Source organism: Panthera onca, chromosome C1 (genome assembly GCF_046562875.1).
Source record: "Panthera onca isolate mPanOnc1 chromosome C1, mPanOnc1 haplotype 2, whole genome shotgun sequence".
NCBI lineage: Eukaryota > Metazoa > Chordata > Mammalia > Carnivora > Felidae > Panthera > Panthera onca.
The window spans coordinates 166,424,131-166,436,908 of record NC_138346.1 but is presented as its reverse complement, the minus strand read 5'-3'; the positions used below and the strand labels follow the sequence as shown (position 1 = coordinate 166,436,908).

The window sequence follows — 12,778 nt, the reverse complement described above, 5'->3', positions numbered from 1 at the left end:
ATTAACTATTTTAATGTTTCTAACAACCTTTGATTCTGGTACCAAAATTATACCCAGATAAGGAAACAGGAAAAACATGAAAAAAATTAGGAGATTTTTTTTTGGTCTTTTTAAAATCTGTCTTTGTCTCTAGATCATTAAGACATTATTCTACATTTTCTTCTAGTGGTTTGTTTTATTTTTCAGTCTTTAATTCATTTGGAGTTCACCATTGTACAAAATGTGAGATAGGGAATGGCTTTCTATTTTCTAGAAAATAAGGATCAAATTCCAGATCATGGCAAATGACCCAACAGGCCCTTTTGCCACTTTTCTCTCAAGCAATCTCTTTACCAGTCAAAAAAGTCTACTCACTATTTCCTCAAAATGTCATGGACCTTTCTTTTTTTTTTTTTTTTTTTAATTTTTTTTACATTTATTTATTTTTGAGAGAGCACAAGTCGGCGAGGGGCAGAGAGAGGAGGAGACACAGTATCCGAAGCAGGCTCCAGGCTTCAAGCCATCAGCAAAGAGCCTGACGCGGGGCTCGAACTCACAAACCGCGAGATCATGACCTGAGCTGAAGTCGGACACTTAGCCAACTGAGCCACCCAGGTGCCCCTGTCATGGACCTTTCTAATTCTGTATCTTTGCTCAGGCCTTTCCCTCACTCTGAAATAACAGCTCTACTCGCTTATCTGCAAGGAAAATTTCCATTTTTTTTAAGTTTATTTATTTATTTTGAGAGAGAGACCACGAGCAGGGGAGGGCCAGACAGAGAAGGAAAGAGAGAATCTCAAGCAGGTTCCATGCTGTCAACACAGATCCTGATGCAGGGGTGGATCTCACGAGATCATCACCTGAACCGAAACCATGAGTCGGTCAGTTAACCAACTGAGCCACCCAGGTGCCCCTGCAAAGAAAATTTCTAATCCTTCAAAACACAGTTAAAATTTAATCTCCTGTGTGAAAGTCTTCCCCAAAGTATTCACCTATGTTTTCCTTTCTTTCTTCCCATTCTCCTTTCAAAAGTCAATTTTCCTACTCTGTGCTTCTATAGGAGTTTCTTTGTTATTTTGGTCTTTATGACTTGATTATATTTGTGTGCATATATTGTTCCTTTCTTAGAAACCATGTGTCTTTTGGGTCTAAGTGTGTTTGTTCATTTTTCAATATTTGCTTAGTACCTATCATGTGCTAGCCCTGTGCTAGTACTTAAATATACAAGTTTCCAAGTAGCTCAAACTACTAAGAAAGACATGTATACAAAATATTATAGTTTATATTGATGAATTATTGTCATCTTTAACAGGTACTATAGACATATGTGATAAAAAGAATCAACATGCTAATGCTCATGTTTCTTTGCTACCACCAACCCAATACACACCAACAAAGATTTTTAAATAATGCAACTCCCTCTCCCCACTGCCCCAATTTAGAATTTGTGGACGAGTTCTTAGAGCTTTTGTGGGATGGAACTGATGGAATTACAGGAATAGAAAGCAATGGATTTAGGCCTTGATGCTACATTTAGGATTTGAGGGATAAGTAAAGAAGAAAAAGATTACTATTAACTATATATTTTGATCCATTTTAATGTTTTTGAAAGACTTGAATAAAGAATAGAATTCTCTAGTTCCTTCTGGCTGTTGAGCTGTATATCATAAACAAGTGTGGGCATAAACATCTCAGTACCCTAAAAGGTATTATATACTCAGTGAATATGAGAGAAATTAAAAATATTAAAATGTTTACATCATGAAAAAATAAGCCATTAATGTTGCATTTCTCAGAACAGACTAAAATTATGATGTAAGGAAACATGCATTTTAGAAAAAGAAGCTTTATGTTTTTATGAACAAAAGAGACAAAATTCACTATTTACAGGTGGCTTATGTCCTACCTGTGGGAGACAGGCAATTAACAAAATAAATCAATAAAGAATATGGTATATTCAAAGATAAATATTACGAAAAATAAGTCATGGAAAAGTACGAGATAAGAAGTATAGGTGAGAGTAGAGATTCAATTTTAAATAAGGTATCCAGGAAGATTTCACGCAGATAGTGACTGATATTTGAGCAAAAACTTGAAGTACCGAGAAGATCAAACTCTGGATGTTAGATAGGAGAAATGACAAATACAAAGTCCTAAGCAAGCATCTATCTGTCTGTCTATCTATCTATCTATCTATCTATCTATCTATCTATCTATCTAACATTTACAGTCTATATAGTTGGGATAAAACTCCACTTGCTACAGTATGTGACCCAAATATAATCAACACTGCTGACTTTCCTGGCCACATTTCCATCTGGTTGCATATTTAGATTATTTTCTTTTTCTTTTCTTATCCCATTACAAATTATGCTATAATTAATTTATTTGATTGCCTTTATGAATATTTCTATAGAATAGAATTCCAGAAGCATGACAGTCTTGGTTCAGATTGCCAAATTGCTTCCAAAGAAGTTATACCAAATTCTACTCCAACATTTTTCTGTATAAGAGAAAAACTGTCTTATCAAATGTTTGCTAGTACTGAGTACACCTATTAAATATAAAAAAAAAACTTTGTTAATTTCGTATATGAGAATGTGATCACATTTTAATTTAAGGTAATACATTTTTATTTCTTCATTTATAAATGAGGTTTAATTTTAAAATATATTTACTAGTCGTTTTTTTGTGAATGAACTGTTCCTGACTATTACCCAGTCTTCTATTGTAGTCTCAGTGTTTTTGCCTTATTTTTCTTATTTTTATTTATTTTTTTAATGTTTATTTATTTTTGAGAGACAGAAACAGAGAAGGCACGAGCGGGGAAGAGGCAGAGAGGGAGAGTGGAGACACAGAATCTGAAGCAGGCTCCAGGCTCTGAACTGTCAGCACAGAGCCTGATGCGGGGCTTGAACCCACGAACTGTGAGATCATGACCTGAGCTGAAGTCGGATGCTCAACCAGTTAAGCCACCCAGGCGCCCCTTTATTTTTATTTTTTTAACATTTATTTACTTTTGAGAGAAAGAGAGACACAGAGGCATGAGCAGGGGAGGGGCAGAGAGAGGGAGACACAGAATCCCAAGCAGGCTCCAGGTTTGGAGCTGTACAGCACAGAGTGTGACGTGGGGCTTGAACTCACAGTCTGCAAGTCATGACCTGAGCTGAAGTCAAACGCTTAACTGACTGAGCCACCCAGGTGCCCCAAGTGTTTTTTCCTTATTGATTCATGCATATTTTAATATTTTAACTTGTTTATCATATTCATGGTAATATATACCAGATTACTCCATAAAATAATATTTAAACTTTAAAAATAAAAAATTGAAAAGCTACCTTAAAAATAATAGGTAGTGATAATAATAATCTAGTGATACTGATTGCTTGTTAAAGTTTTACAACAAAGTTTTCATATTGTTTTTCTTTTTTCTTTAATTTTTTTCCCTTTTTTAAAAATTTAAATCCAAGCTAGTTAACATATAGTGTAATAATGATTTCAGGAGTAGAATTTAGTGATTCATCACTTACATGTAACACCTAGTGCTCATCCCAACAAGTTCCCTCCTTAATGCCCATAACCCATTTAGCCCACCCCCATCTAGCAACCCTCAGTTTGTTCTCTGTATTTAAAAGTCTCTTACTGTTTGCTTCCCTCTTTTATTTTTCCTTCCTTTTCCCTATGTGTATCTGTTTTGTTTCTTAAATTCTACATATGAGTGAAATCATATGATATTTGTCTTTCTCTGACTGACTTCTTTTACTTAGCATAATACATTCTAATTCTATCCACGTTGTTGCAAATGGCAAGATTTCGTTTTTTTTCATCTCTAATATTCCAGTGTGTGTGTGTGTGTGTGTGTGTGTGTGTGTGTGTGTGTGTGCGCGCGCGCGCGCGCGCATACCACATCTTTTTTATTCATTCATCAGTCGATGCACATTTGGATTCTTTCCATAATTTGGTTATTATTGATAGTGCTGCTATAAACATTGGGGTGCATGTGTCCCTTCAAATCAATATTTTGGTATCCTTTGGATAAATATCTAGTAGTTCAATTGCTGGGTCGTAGGGTAGTTTTATTTTTAATTTTTTGAGGAACCAACATACTGTTTTCCAGAGTGCACCAGTTTGCATTCCCACCAGCAGTGCAAATGTTTTCCCTTTTCTCCACATCCTCATCAACATCTGTTGTTGCCTGAGTTGTTAATTTTAGCCATTCTGACAGGTGTGAGGTGGTATCTCATTGTGGTTTTGATTTATATTTCCCTGATGATGAGTGATGTTGAGGATCTTTTCATGTGTCTGTTAGCCATCTGGATGTCTTCTTTGGAGAAGTGTCTGTTCATGTCTTCTGCCCATTTCTTCACCGGATTATTTGTTTTGTGGGTGTTGAGTTTGATAAGTTCTTTATAGATTTTGGATACTAACCCTTTAACCAATATGTCATAGGCAAATATCTTCTCCCTTTCCATCAGTTGCCTTTTAGTTTTGAGTATCAGAGTAAGGGAATAGGATAACACTACAGAAACAAAAACAAATGCCTATTTTGGGAACATTGGATAATATCTAAAATATTATAATTTCTTGTAAAAGTCTTTGAATATTTGCAGTAAACTTCTTCAGCTATATTCAACAATTATTAAATCCCAACAGTATATTAAGCACAATTTTAAGTTATTCCATATAACATTTACAATTATTATGCTACAACATTATTGTATTCATATTACAGAGAAAAAACATGAGGCTCAAAGAAAATAAGCCTAGTAGATACCATGCTAGTAGCTAACAACTCCTGGGATTTATGTTCTTTCCATTGCACCACACTTAAGATATCTAAGAAATGTAAATTCCTTGTATGACACAAAATTATAACTGAAATTATTAAATGACATAGAATTTTGATTCTTGAGTCTTACCCGGCCAGAATCCAAAGCAGCAGGCATATTTCTCAGTTCATACACACCAACCTGTCCATCACTGTCACCCACCAGAAGGCAATCTGTTTGTTTGGCAAAGAGGACAGTTGTGAACTTGATTCCGGGGTTAGCAACATGCACAATCAGAGGATCCAAACTGTAATAAAATATTTTATTTGTAAATGTATTTGTTGTTAATATATTCTTATATACAGATTAAGAAAAGTCTGAGATATTTTTTTGTGATTTCATGTGACAAAAACAAAACAAAAATAAACTTTTTAAGTAAATTTCCAAAGTCAAAATAACTGTTTCTCTACTCCTTATTCAGTCAAAACTTTCACTTCTTTAGTGAACAAATTTCGACTAAATAAATTCAAGCAAGTCACAATTAAGTTGTGAACTCATGGGGCGCCTGAATGGCTCAGTCAGTTGAGCATCCGACTCTTGCTTTTGGCTCAGGTCATGGTCTCATGGTTGTGGGATCAAGCCCTGTGTCAGGCTGCATGCTGAACGTGGAGCCTGCTTAAGATTGTCTCTCTCTCCTCTCTCCATGTCTTCCCTGTTCATGCTCTCTCTCTCTCTCTCTCTGCAAAATAAATAAATAAGCTTAAAAAAAAAAAAGATGCGAACTCATAAATTTAAACTCCTGTGCTGGTTAACTTTATGTACTTACTTGGCTAGGCTATGGTACTCAGTTGTTTACAAGGTCAAACACCAGTCTACACTTTGCTGTGAAGGTATTTTGTTTAGTTGTGATAAACATTCAGGTGAGTAGAATCTGAATAAAGCACATTATGCTCCATAATGTAGGCAGACCTTATCCAATGTGTTGAAGACCTTAAGAGAAAAGACTGAGTTCCCCAAAGTAGAATAATATTCTGCTTCCAGACTGCCTTCAGACTCAAGATTGCAAGATGGACTGACGGAATTGCAAGATGGAATTTCCTGATGGAAATTCTAGCCCACCAGCCTATAGTTCAGACTTGGCACTTGCCAGGCCCCACAATCATGTGAGCCAATTGCTTAAAGTAAATCTCTTTCTCTCTTTTTATTGCTACTGTTTCTCTGGAGAACCCTGAGTAATACAACTTCTTAAGTAATAAATGTCTTTTAATAGAAGGATATTTTGACCCAAATGAACCTCTGGAATATAAAAGAATATTTTGAACAAGAACTTTTTAAATTCCCTGTCATCCAAAGCAATCCACTGATACCCTTAAAAAACAACAGAACCAGGGGCACCTGGGTGGCTCAGTGGGTTAAGTGTCCAACTTTGGCTCAGGTCATGGTTTTGCTGTTCGTGGGTTTGAGCCCTGCACTGACAACTCAGAGCCTGCTTCAGATTCTGTCTCTCTCTCTCTCTCTGTCCTTTCCCCACTTGTGCTCTGTCTCTCTCTCTCAAAAATAAATAAATAAACTAAAACAAAAAACAAAAAAACCAAAGGCAGCAACTTGCATACTTCTTAAGAAATATCCTTGGGGTGCCTGGGTGGCTCAGTCGGTTGAGTGTCTGACTTCAGCTCAGGTTATGATCTCACCGTCTGTGAGTTCAAGCCCCGCATCGGGCTCTGTGCTGACAGCTCAGAACCTGGAGCCTGCTTCTGATTCTGTGTCTCCCTCTCTCTCTCTCTGCCCCTCCCCCAATCGTGTGTGTGTGCGTGCGCGCTCTCTCTCTCTCTCTCTCAAAAACTAAATAAACACACACACAAAAAAGAAATGTCCTGAGATCTACAGTTTTACCAAAAAAAAAAAAAATAATTAAAATCAGAGGTGGGATGAGTGATCGTTTTACCAAAAAATTAAAATCAGGGGTGGGATGAGTTAAGTCGTCATTTTATACATTAGTCATCTCATACTCAAAACTAAATTGCTTTGTGGTATAATCCTTGGTTTCGGATTCAAACTATTTTATAGTATAAGCCATGACAAAATTTTAGAGTTACTATATGATTAAGTTCTAGGATAAAAAAATTGTCATTAACAATAAACCCCTTGAGGGGAACCTGGGTGGCTCAGTTGGTTAAGTATCTGACAGGTCATGATTGCAAGGTTTGTGAGGTCAAGCCCCACATCAGGCTCTGCGCTGATGGCGTGGAGCATGCTTGGATTCTCGTTCCCCCTTTCTCCACTCCTCCTCTGCTTACACACACTCCCTCTCTCAAAATAAATAAGCCTTTTTAAAAAAAAGAATAAACCCATTGAATTTTGTATCACTTATTTTAAGCAAAAATATATTGCCCTGATGCTTCTGCTAATAACTAACATAAAAATCTACAGTATTTTCCAACTGAGGAAATAGAATCATTAAACACTTTATTCCCGCATTGTATAAATTTCCATTTTAAAAAGAAAACATGGGTCTAGATGACCCTCTAATAACTTTGGTGTCACACCTTAAATTAAAATTTTTAATTAAATGAATGGCCATTTAAATATATTTTAAAACAAGGTAAGAGAGTAAGTATTATAAAAAATAATTATTTTGTTCCCTTTCTTTGTCTTATTGCAAACAATCTTTAGTTAAACACAGTTAGTTGCCTCTCTGCATTCTTCTAAACAAGGCAAAGAAAAAGAATTCAAGGCAGCTATGATATCTTATATCTTCCTGTAAAAGTTTGATATGAGTAAGGTAACCTATTTTCATTTAAATATTTTTAAAACTACATACCACATAAGTAATTAAAATGAATATAGCATCTAGCCTATATCTTTTATTCATAAAGGACTCTCACAGTGTAAATTATTACTTGTTTTAAAGTAACCACAATTCTCTCTAACCAATACCAAAACTATCAGGTATCATTTTGTTTGAACTGCTTCTATGAGAAATATCACCAGGAAAAATATTAACACTTACGTGCTGATGTGAAGGTGCCAAATCTCTACTCTGCTCTCGTTTGCGGCTGCAAATATATAGGCTGATTTTGGAGACCAGGCAACATCATAAACAACATAAGTAGTTGGATAAAAACTCAAAAATGGCTTGGGATTCTCCTGTTGCCATATAATAACACCCCAATCTGCAGAACAGCTTAAGAACACATCATGACAAAATGGATTCCATGCTATTTTATACACTGGACCCTAGAATTAGAAAAACAAATTAAAATACATAGGTAAGTAATAGTTAACATCTCATACTTTAAACTTGACCAACAAATTAAAAATGCTAAGATTTCTAGAAGATTTAGGTACCATGCATTGTTGTGTATTATTTTAGCTCAGAGTAAGCTCATAAATTGAATCTTCCCTAAATAATGCCATACAGAAACATAAAAATATAGTTGTTACAATACTAACTAAATATTAATACATATTATACTTATTTACTTTAAAAAGTATAAGGATTACTTTAAAAAACAGAAATAAGGGAGAAAATGAAGAAAACATAAATGGAACAAAAGATACAGAAAATAAGTATATGCCAGAGACAATTTTACTTTGGAATCAGCATGTTATCATAAGCAAAATCTTTCAGAAACAAATAAAAATTGTGACTTCCATAACTTGCAAGAAAAAAATCAAGAACACCTGGAAGCCAAACAAAATGTCCCACACGTTATTGATGATTTCCATACAAGACAGTACTTAATTCAATTCGTACTATTAACTCTGAAGTTGTAAATTTAGGGCATGTGAAAAGTAGTGTGTATAAAAATACTATTTTTTTCAGAAATATTAAAAGATAAATTTTCCATACCTACTATAATTAAACTAACCTTATGTCCTCTGTAGGTTTCTAGGTATTGTTCATTATACGAACAAGAACATTTGTGAATATGACCCTCCTCGGTCCCAGCCAAATAGATATTTGTATCCTACAACACAAAAAATTAAAATGTATTGGCTTGTGATATATTAGTAAAGGTGCTAAATAGAAAATCAGATCCCTCGGGGCACCTGGGTTGGTTGGTTAAGGCTCAGTTGGTTAAGGGTGCAACTTTGGTTCGGGTCATGATCTCACAGTTCATAAGTTCGAGCCCCGCATTGGGCTTTCTGCTGTCAGTGCAGAGCCCGCTTCAGATCGTCTGTCTCCCTCTCTTTCTGTCCCTCCCCTACTCTCTCTCTCTATCTCAAAAATAAATTAACTTCAAAAAATAAAATCAGATCTCTCAAGATCTATTAAAATGAATTTAAGAACCAAAACTAGAAAAACTATCTTGATAATAGTTGTCTGTTGTCTTTTACTTTCTATCATCGTTTTATAATATTTATGTATATAATGCTGAAGAAATGATTTTTTGCTGGATATGAAAGATTGAACTAAATGGAGTCTTAAGCATTTGTAACTCCATATGTAGGTACTAAATAGAGATTTTAAGTGTATTTCCTACTGTGAAGTCATAGTCTAAAGGTCTGAAAGTCAGGCTCTATGTCCTGGGTATGTGGAGTCAGTATCATCTGGGAGCATTTTAGAGATGTCAACTCTCAGATCCTACCCCAGACCTACTGAATCAGAATCTGCATTTTAACAAGATCCCTAAATAATGTGTATGTACATTAAAATTTGAGACACACTGTTCTAGCATGTACCACTACTTAAGAATGCAACTACAAAATCATGGAATATAAGCAGTTTAAACAACACAATAAAGTATAATTTTTCCCCAAACTAGCATAACCAATTTACATTCAGCAGTATATAGAAGTTCCTTTTGATCCATATTCTCTTCAATGGTTGGTTACATTAGAAATCTTAAGTTTTGCCATTGTATTAGGTATAAAATTATACCTAATGGTATATGAATTTATATGAATATGAATTCATTTATATGAATATTAACAAGGTTGAGCACATTTTATGTTTACTGGCCATTTGTATTTCCTCTTCTGTTCATGTCTCTTAACTATTTTACTCATAATATTTTCATATTGATTTATATAAAAGTTCTTTATATATCCTATTATATATGCTTTGTCTATTACATATGTTGCAAATATCTTCTCCAAGTGTATGGCTTACCTTTTACTTTTTTAGTGTCTTTTGATAAACAGAAGTTCTCATTCTGATGTAGTTAGTATTATAACTTTTTTATATACTTAGCATTTTTTGTGCTTTAAGAAATTTTTCATATTTTGAGGTAAAAGCAAAGTTTTCCTATATTTTCTTCTAAAAGTTTTTTGTTTATGAAGGGGTAGGTATCTAATTCCATTTTTATATGAACAATGATTATCCCAACACCATTTATAAGTTGTTTATCTTTCTGTAGAGATCTTCAAAGTCACTGTCTAGAGTTATTCTTGTCAGTATATAAACTCTGAGATTTCCATGCAACAGATTTATTGGGAAGTTCTCTCAGGAATAATTTCTTTGAAAGAAACAATAATGGGCAGAGATTTAAGTTGACTATGATGCAGTTGCAACAGAAGGCTCAGCCCAACCTCCAAGAAGCTCTGGAGTTGAGATAGCCCTTTAGAGTCTGGCCTCCAGGCAAGGAGGCCAGACATGTTATACCACCACCCCACCAACACCAATAAACTAGTGAAGCAAAATGACAGACTCAAACCAAACCATATCAAAATAAAACTAAATGTAAATGGTCTAAATATCACAATTAAAAGGCAGAAATTATAAGATGGATAAAAAAGCAAGACCCAACTATATGCTACCAACAAGAAATGTACTTTATTTTTTTTTTTTTTTTTTTTTTTAAATTTTTTTTTTCAACGTTTTTTATTTATTTTTGGGACAGAGAGAGACAGAGCATGAACGGGGGAGGGGCAGAGAGAGAGGGAGACACAGAATCGGAAACAGGCTCCAGGCTCCGAGCCATCAGCCCAGAGCCTGATGCGGGGCTCGAACTCACGGACCGCGAGATCGTGACCTGGCTGAAGTCGGACGCTTAACCGACTGCGCCACCCAGGCGCCCCAAGAAATGTACTTTAAATACAGAGATACAAGTAGGTTAAATGTAAAAGGATGGAAAATGATTTAATAAACACAACAAACAAACATGGCTGGGGAAGAGAGAGAAAAACCAAGAAACAGACTTGTAACTATAGAGAACAAACTGATGGTTTCCAGAGAAGAGATGGGTAGGGGGATGGGTTAAATAGGTGATGGCTATTAAGGAGGGCACTTGTAATTAGCACCAGGTGTTGTATGTAAGTGTTGAATCACTAAATTCTATACCTGAAACTATGTTGACTAACTGAAATTTAAATAAAAACTTAATAAAAAGAAAAAATAAACCATGTTAACACTGGTTAAAAGAACGCTGAAGTGGTTACATTAATATCGGGCTAAGATTATTTCAGTGTTAATAATATTACCAGTTATGAATAAGGCCACTTTAAAATGATAAGAGAGTTGAATAATCAAGAGAACATAACAATCCTAAACATTTGTATCCTTAAGACAAAGCTTCAAGCTACATAAAGCAAAACCTGATAGAATTACAGTTAAAAAAAAAAAAAAGACAAATCCATAATCATGCCCAGACACTTCAATGCCTCTCTGTTAATAATTGATGGAAGAGGTAGGCAGAAAATCAGCAAGAATATAGTCAACTTGGAGAACACCTTCAACCAACCTAACCTGATTGTCATTCATAGAACACTCCACCCAACAAGAGCAGAATACACATTTTTCTCAAGTGCACAGGGAACACTTATGTGTAAATGTCACATTCTGGGCTTCAATAAATTTAAAAGGGTTCAGTTTATTAATTTTTATTAAAAGTTTGTTCTCTGATCATGATGGAATTAAATTAGAAATCAATAAACAGAAAGATCCTTGAAAAACCCCAAATATTTAAAAACTAAATAACATGCTACTAAGTAGTCCATCAATCAAAAAAGAAATCAGAGAAATTACAAAGTATTCTGAATGGAATGAAAATGAAAATACAACATATTAGAATTTGTGGGATGCTGCCAAAGCAGTACTTAGAGAAAAAGTTATAGCAAAAATGCCTCCATCAAAAGAAGAAAAGTCATAAATAAATGATCCCAGATTCCACCTTAAGAAGCCAGAAAAGGAGGAGCAAATAAAACCGAAGCAGAAGAAAGAAAATAAAGATCAAAGTGGAAATCAGTTTTATAGAAAACAGAAAAACAATCGTGAAATTCAGAGAAATCAAAAGCTGGTTCTTTGAGATCAATAGCACTGAAAAACTTCTACCAGACTAAAGAAAAAAAGAAACACAAATTACCAACAGTAGCAATTAAAGAGGTGACATCACTACATATTTTAATATCTATTAAAGAATACTAAGGAATTATTATGATGCCACTAAGTTTAATAACTTAGATGAAATAAATTTCTTAAAAGACACAAATTATCAAAATGCACTCAAGAAGAAATAGATGATAATAATAATAATAATCCTATATCTAGTAAAAATTTGCATTTCTAGTTACAAGTTAAAAACCTTCCTAAAAGAAATTCCAGGCCCAGATAGTTTATTAATCCCATCAAACACATAATGAAGAAATAATACTAATTGTATACATATTATTTCAAAAAAGTAAAGAGGGAATACTTTTCAACTCATTCTACAGGATTACCCTAATATCAAAACCAGACAAAGACATCACAAGAAAAGAAAACTGTAGATAGATATCCCTTATAAGCAAAGATGAAAACTGCTAAACAAAATTTAAGCCTATCAAATCCAACAGTACATTAAAAGTATAAATTACAATCAGGTGGAATTTATTTTAGAAATAAACATTTAAAAACCAATGTTATTCACCATATTAACAAACTTAAAAAGAAAAACTATATATCATCTCAATAGATGTAGAAAAAGCATTTGACAAAAACCTAGCATCTATTCCTGATAAAACTCTCAACAAACAGTAAAGTAATAGGATCTCCTCAATGTGATTAATTGTATCTACAAAAAAATCTCAGCTTACATCATACTTAATAA

At 34.2% G+C, this 12,778-nt stretch overlaps 1 protein-coding gene across 1 annotated transcript in view; it reads right to left on the bottom strand.

Annotated features, from left to right (window-relative positions):
* Nucleotides 1-12,778, bottom strand: part of DNAI4 (dynein axonemal intermediate chain 4) — a 96,285-nt gene that overhangs the window by 10,388 nt on the left and 73,119 nt on the right. The window contains 3 exon segments of the mRNA XM_060625280.2: nt 4,899-5,055; nt 7,759-7,985; nt 8,621-8,719. Coding sequence (XP_060481263.2) covers nt 4,899-5,055; nt 7,759-7,985; nt 8,621-8,719 — 483 coding nt within the window.